Here is a 7,115-nt window from a genome sequence, read left to right as displayed (position 1 = left end):
CTTTTGTCTTCCTTTTATTGACTTTTACAAAATGTGTTTTCTTTATTCCATATAGGTAAAACAGGAGAACCTATCACAAAAGGGAAAAAATGACTTTAGTTTGGCATAAAACTAATTCTCATGGCATACATCCAGTGTTTGCACACAGCCTAAATATTAACAACAAAATAAAGAAAAATGTATAGTAACAGCTCTTAATTTTTGTTGGTTAACAGATAAATGTCTGTAAGGGATCTTACAGAATAAGTGTATCTTTGTGTTCAAATAAAAAGCAGAAGTGTGGGAGGAAGACAGACTGCTCAAATTGCTCAATCTCACAACAGATTGCGTAACAGGTAATACATACATCTCAACCCTTTTTCTTGAATCTTTTTTTGGTCATGCTTTTTTCCCCAGTTGGAGCTTATTTCAAACCATCTTCAATTATCTGGTGAAATGTGCTTCACCTTCACCCACCTCCTGCCACCTACACAGCCTCCGACTTTGAGCTCCGTCCTTGTCTTTGTCTCAGAAAGAGATAAATGCAGGGAACGGAAGTGAGCAGGGATTACGCAGCATTAGAAGTGTTTCTTGGTTTTAAATAGTGTGTTGAGGACCAGCATGTGACATTTGCATGCTATTCTCTGTTTACGCCCTTCATTAAAATACAGCGTGTCCTGATACCCACTTGGTCTGTTTGGAGTTCTGTACTTTTTATGCTTAGGATGCCAGCAAAACTATGAAAATCGAGTTTAACAACACATTAAAGTCACTGCCACCACTTTAAATTCTCTTTTTATGAGAATATACAGTAATGATAATAAACATTTACTGTGAATTTATGGCATTTAGGAGAGTGAACTATAAACAGATGCTACTATTATGAGCTTATCATTAGCATTGGCTTAAATAAAGGCCTCTTAATATTAGATAAATATTTCACAAAAATATTTGATACATTTTAAGAGGCAGAAGACAGCAGTTCTGTCACTTATGTAAAACAACAATTTAACTTGTGCTGTTGTTCATTTAAGATTGTAATTGGTTGAAAAGGATTTTTGACAACTTTTTTTTATCATCATTGGTTTAAAACAGATGTTTTAAACATCTGGATTTAGCTGTTAATGTAAAAGTACTACATTACAACACATATTTCTAGACTAACAGAAACTGTCTTGTTAGTAGCTGTGAAAAGATGCATACAAAGACTACAAACAAAGCACAGACTTGCAGTTTTTCTTTTTCTTCTTTACTCATTCATTATACAGATTGGTCTTGCAGGTGTAAAAGAGTAACTGAACGTTGCCAGCTTTGAGGTAGCATACTAAATCAACAGCATGAACTACCCTAAAATAGATACAAATTGATTGTCTAATAATGCACACAATAGGAAGTATGAAACATCCATCACATTAAAAAAAACTGAAACTGCACTTGCTTTTTACATCATAGAACAGATCATTCAGGATTGTGATGTCACATATTTAAATAATTCACATTAAAAATAAATCAGTAGCTGCCTGAACCCCATGAGATGAGGAGACTCTCTTTATAATCTGGATCAGAATAAAACTGAAATGGCGTTCATTCAGCACAGCGCTTTGGGTTTTGTCTCCAGGGATTACAGATACAAAAAAGTGCGCTTTTCAAAGCTTTGTGTCTTTTTAGTGAATTCACAAGGTGCTTGACTGTGGAGGCAGTGCCAAGTTTGAGAGCATCCACTTTCATAACTCTAAGGTAAGTCCAGCATTCCATTTTCTTCCAGGGCCAACTGTGTCCTGTCATAAACCTCTCCGATGGCCTTGACCACTCTGTTCAGCACCAAGCTCAGCCTCTCTTGGTTTTGAGCACAAACCAACCTAAAAAAGAAGCCCCGCTCTGGCATGGCAATGAAGGCCACCTCGGCAGCTCGGCGAACAAACCAAGTGTGGTGCATGGCGAGTGTGCCCTGGTAGGCCTCCCGACAGAGCTCAGATGGGCTCCTAAGCCGTCCACTCTCTGGTGTCTCTGCCAGCTTCTGCAGGAAGAGCTTCAGCCAAAGCAGAGCTCGATGAAGGCGCAGAATAGTCCGGCATCCCGAGTCTGTCTGGTGGTGGAAGTCAACCAAACCCTGGCTCATTTCCACAGAGATCATGGAACGCACAGAGTGGTATCCGTCTGTGTGTGTTTTCACCGACTTAATCACGTCTACATTCGAGCTAAGTTCTGCTTCACGGCTCTCCCCAGATAACAGGGCCAGCTGGCGGATTATAGTGGTCTTACTTTCTATTTCTTTAGATATGAGACCCACCATTGGACCCAAAGAATCCATGAACCTGAAATGGAAACGGACTAGAATGAGTCATCAAACAGAACTTTTTTCTGGTGTTTGTGAGCTGACATTTCTCAGTGTGCTACTGTTAGTGCAGATGGTCTTACTTCACGAGCTCATCCCAACTGGACAGATAGGGTTGGAGTAACACATCAGAGTCCAGAACTGTGGCAGCCAATAGGTGGGAGAGCAGCAACGACACCTGGAAGTTCTGACCGGGGCATCTCGTGAGGACAAACGCAGTCTCATCGTCTGCTTTACTGCTGTTGGATTTCTGAGGAAGCTGATGGTTGAGGGAGGGAAGGAACACGAAGACAATCATCAGGGGATAAAGGAAAAAAGACAACCAGGTAGAGTTTTTCTTTATCAACCAATCTGCTTCATATAGTCAATTGTGTAACTAATTCATTTTCTCTATACAATCAACTCAAACTCTCACCTTATTCCACTGGTTGTATCCTTTAAAACAAGAGTCCCAGTGGTTACCTAAACTTCCATCTGCAGAAACACACAGGACCACAAGGAGGTCAGACAGTTGGTTTGCAAAATGTAAACAAATGAAAAACACTGATGCAAAGTAGCCTTAACCCCAACTTGTAAACTGAAAAGAGTCTAAAGATGAAAAAAACAACAAATAAATTTGTGCTTCAATATTACAAGCCCAGGATCAAACAACTAAACAAAAAAAAAACTGGTGAACAGAACTTGTAAAACTGCAGAAGTTATTCTGTATAACGGAAAAGAAACAATTTTTTTAACCAGTGGTATATTTAGAATAAAAATGATTCTTTTCATGAAACCGCAACACAGTTTTTATGCCCTAGAAAAAGCAACTAAACAAGCAAAATAACCAAGAAAGAAGGCATTTTTTTATCTGATTAAACCCACCTGGTTCCACAGTGTTGTCTTGATGTTGTCCTAATAATATCATGACTATAGTGCTGAAGAAGTCCAAGTCATAATTTGTTAGCATGGCAGCTATCTTGGTTGATCAATTCTTGACACATTTTGAACAAAAAGCAGCAAATCAAACTGCAGCTGCTGCAACTCAACGTGCTTAATGTCAGTTCTGATCAAAGTTCATAAGCACTTCTGGAACTTCTAATCAAGCTGGTACAGTGAGTGGTACGGGAGTTATGTACACTTTGGTTTCTCAACATGTGATCTTGTTATTTGAGCTAGCATTTTTGCTGATGTAGGTGTTTTCTTTGTGTACAATGTGTTTTGTTTTGTTTACTTAAACTTCTTGCCATTGTTGCTAACTTGCTCTCTGTTAGTTACCATTGCAATTTTCAAATGTGTTGAGTCCCTTCAGTCTGTCTGTTTAGCAAATAATTCCATTTTCATGTTCCCTACAGTGAAGAATAAATACTTAATAGTTGTTGACAATTATATCAAAAAAGACTTCACTTCATCAACTAATTACAAAACTTTTAAAATGTTTCAAATTAATTGTTTTGGTGAAAATTTTACATTCTTTTAAAACTACATGTTATGGCCATGTACTGACAATAAAATATAGAAACAGTTCACACTATAAATGACATTTAAACAGACGGTTTTGGGAGTACTTTTATAAAAAATAAATGGTTCAAAATGACTGCCAGGATTCACACTTTCCAAAAGGTTTGCTTTCATATAAAAAACCTTAAAATGTGTTTTTGTCACATATTTCCAACTTTGATTGATGCTACTACAGTGACTACCCTAATAAATATGCTGAGGGATGCTTAAAAATACCTATTCCATAGTTGCTGTCCTTTTTTCTTGTCAGAGTAAAGTTATACTCAACATTAACTGACAAACAGTTAAAAAGGATTTCTAGATTTCTAGTATTAAGATATTGACTGTTTTCTATTCCCGCATTTTAATATCCAGAGTAATTCTACAACAAAAGTTTATATTATTTTGAAGATACGACATTCAATCTTGTCAGTATTTAGCAGTGTTAAAGTTTCTTAATAACTTTCATTTAAGTAAATCCCTTGTTCAGAGTTAGTTTTGTGCATGCAAGTGTCTCTTCCTTTTTTCATGAATGTGTAAACTCAGGGATTAAAAAAAAAAGAAAATGTATTTTTATTTTATATTTAGTGTTCTGTGCATTTCATATAAAATTTTAACCTTTAATATATTATTTAATATAGATATTTATCTTGGTTGGATACGTGTATGGCAAATATCAAAAGTAAAATAAAGGTTGAATGGATTGACTAAACAGAATTTGAGTAAAAACCTTTAAACCCATTACATGCCTTTTCTGTAAAGTAATCCTTTTTTTAAAAGTATAAAATAAATATTGTAGAATATTTTAGGGAATAATTGTTTTGATTTATGTGCTTGAATTTTCATCTGTCCCCCATGTGACACATTCCAGACATAGAAAATATTTAAGGCAAAGCAGGGAGATTAAATTCATTAAACAGAACATAATCCCAAAAAAATCCCACACTAATATACAAATTTAAAGAGACATACTCACGCAACCAGAGTGAGCCCAGAAGCAGCAGCACGACTAAGATAGCAGCAGCAGCCCTCCTCTTCACACCCATGCTGAGCACCACGTTGAGGCCTGAACGCATTTATTCCTTTTCTTTGTCGTTTCCTCCTCTGTGTCTCACATGAGGGTTCGTCCCCCTGCACCGGCTGTCACCACAATCACTCTCTACTAGGCCCAAGCCTATAACCCCCTTGTTCTCCCAAATCCATCACACCCCTCCCCAAAACTTCAAATAAAACCCTATGCCCGCCATTTTACCTCAAAGAGCCTTTCTACATTTGAACCTGAATGTTTTGAGGGGGTCCTTTTGCTTTATACGCACACTGTCTTGAACGCACTGCCTGTTCCCACCCTGCTTTTGTCTGAATGATTTTGCAGCTGCCTTCCCCCTTTTTTATGCTACTCAGCCAGAGAGTCCAGAGATCAACTCGGTTCAGCCAGAAGCTGATAAAGGAGAGTCAGTTCAGTATGACTGGCTGTAAGTTACTCCAGACACATCGTCTATATTTGCTTTTTATTCCCCGTCAACTCTGAAAAACATGTGCTACCTCTCCCACGCTCCCTCCTCCTGGGTCTTATTCTTTAACCCGTTCACTCACTGCCCTCACATCCCAAAAGTGCAAACCAGCATTTCACAAAACAAACTGGATTTTGAGCTCTGACTGATTTATTAATCCACAGTCTCAATTTGGCTTCAAGGAATGCAATGCAGAATTTTTGTTTATCAATGACTAACGCTGTCTATCTCAGCTGAGAGTGAAAATGGACCAAAGGTGACTATTTGTGCTGATCTGAATCTAGATGTTACTCGTGAAAAACACTATAAGCAAGAAAATCTATTTAGCTGGAGCAACACATGATCCAATATCTTCTCTCTTCAGGTCAAAGTGATTTAAGCTCAATTACTTTGTAGACTTTTACATAAAAATAGTCCTTTTAATGGTTGAGGCCTGACATATGAGTCATGCCAATAAACCAGTTAATGAGGCACAAAAGAAGTTCGTCTGTTTATCATCTCTGATTAAAAGAAACCTTGTCATAAGTCTCTAGTGTGGATGTGGATGTGTGTGAGTGTGTGCGTGTGTGTGTGTGTGTGGGGGGGGGGGGGGGTCTACAAGGATTTAAAATCTTTATTCAAGCCAAACCACGTGTGGGCTGATGGAGAGGAGTTAACAATGGCTTCTTCTATTACAGGAGCAATGTGGGGGGTTAGTGAAAGCAGGGAAATTTAGACATGGCTGAGAGGGGGGCTGGTCTCAGGGCTTTTGTTCTGTAAGACCGATGATAGAGCCCATCTGATGCAGGCAGCACCAAACGAGGGGAGTAAGAGGAAACCTGTGACACTTTTGGAGTATACCCGATCGACACTGGAACATTTTAGACTTTAAATTGGCTCAAAAAGTGAATAAAAATACCAAACATTTACAAACACTTTTAGCACCATGCATTTTATGAGAAATTGCAAACTTTTGATGCATTTAAACCTGCATAGTTCATCAGCAGGGGGAAAAAATATATCTTTAGTCAGTCAAACAATGTTTTAGGCACTTACTGACTGGACATATCTGCATAGGACAATTCAACACCCACAACCCTCAACTTTGTCCTGGTTTGATGCTGTTCTGAAAGCCTGGAAATGAAATCACTAACACGGTTTATTTTATTGTTTGTTTGTTTTTGTCTCAATTGTCCTGGGTTGTGAAGTAATTTGCCTCTTGGCCAGAATTCCCCTCGAAAAAAAAAGATTTGAGAAACTCAATAAGAAGTAAATTGAACTAAAAAATAAATAAATAAACACATTTAGTGTTTAACAAGACCAGAGAACTACCTGAGGGTTAAAACATGTTAACCCAGAAAATGTACAGGGTTGGAAAGACAAATATGTTGTAAAAGAAATCTAAAAAAGGAAACTATATAATGCAGATAGTGCTATTTAATACTTTTATTGTATAGCTTTAAATCTTGTCCCTACTGACCCAGGGTCTTATCTGATTAGTAGATGTCTCAGGGTACCACTCTGTGGCTGTTGTTCATCGGTTAGTGGTTTAGTGGTGTGACCTGTCACACAGAAACACCACTGGCTGAGTGGGGAGAACTTTAACAAACGGGACACACTTTTGACATGTCCTGCATTAAAACTCAGACAACACCAACACCCCCCAGTGAACTCCAAAAGCATAAAGACATATAAACAATCAGCTCATTAGAAAATGTCAAAGCAGTTGTTTGCTGTGAAAACGTAATTGTGTAATTTTGTTTTGCCAAGTTTAAAAAAGTTGAAGTCCCATTAGATGTCACACTGCATTGTATCCCCCAGGGGGGGATACA

The 7,115-nt window shown here is 37.9% G+C and overlaps 1 protein-coding gene across 2 annotated transcripts; it reads right to left on the bottom strand.

The window, feature by feature from the left end:
• Positions 1 to 1,206: 1,206 nt before the first annotated feature.
• On the bottom strand, positions 1,207 to 5,323 carry LOC101155454 (ceramide-1-phosphate transfer protein). 2 transcript variants are annotated; one of them, XM_004076474.4, is made up of 4 exons: positions 4,770 to 5,323; positions 2,730 to 2,788; positions 2,398 to 2,573; positions 1,207 to 2,294 (listed from the first exon to the last, which is right to left on the bottom strand). In XM_004076474.4, the coding sequence occupies exons 1-4, from the start codon at positions 4,867 to 4,869 to the stop codon at positions 1,712 to 1,714; spliced, it is 918 nt and encodes a 305-aa protein (XP_004076522.1). In that variant the 5' UTR covers positions 4,870 to 5,323; the 3' UTR covers positions 1,207 to 1,711. The 2 variants fall into 2 exon arrangements, with proteins under 2 accessions (XP_004076522.1, XP_011481892.1); XM_011483590.2 differs by lacking the exon at positions 4,770 to 5,323 and adding an exon at positions 3,179 to 4,740.
• Positions 5,324 to 7,115: the final 1,792 nt, after the last annotated feature.

The sequence above is a fragment of the Oryzias latipes genome, chromosome 14 (assembly GCF_002234675.1).
Source record: "Oryzias latipes chromosome 14, ASM223467v1".
NCBI lineage: Eukaryota > Metazoa > Chordata > Actinopteri > Beloniformes > Adrianichthyidae > Oryzias > Oryzias latipes.
Note: the sequence above shows the minus strand (reverse complement) of the source record. Positions and strands in the feature narration are given on the sequence as shown.

Bases quoted from the DNA above. Each gene is read 5' to 3' on its own strand.
- LOC101155454 (XM_004076474.4), bottom strand. From the start codon at position 4,869: ATGCGTTCAGGCCTCAACGTGGTGCTCAGCATGGGTGTGAAGAGGAGG. The intron at 2,789-4,769 runs GTGAGTATGTCT...GTGTTTCTGCAG, and splicing joins TCTGGGCTCACTCTGGTTGC to ATGGAAGTTTAGGTAACCAC. The intron at 2,574-2,729 runs GTGAGAGTTTGA...CTCAACCATCAG, and splicing joins GATACAACCAGTGGAATAAG to CTTCCTCAGAAATCCAACAG.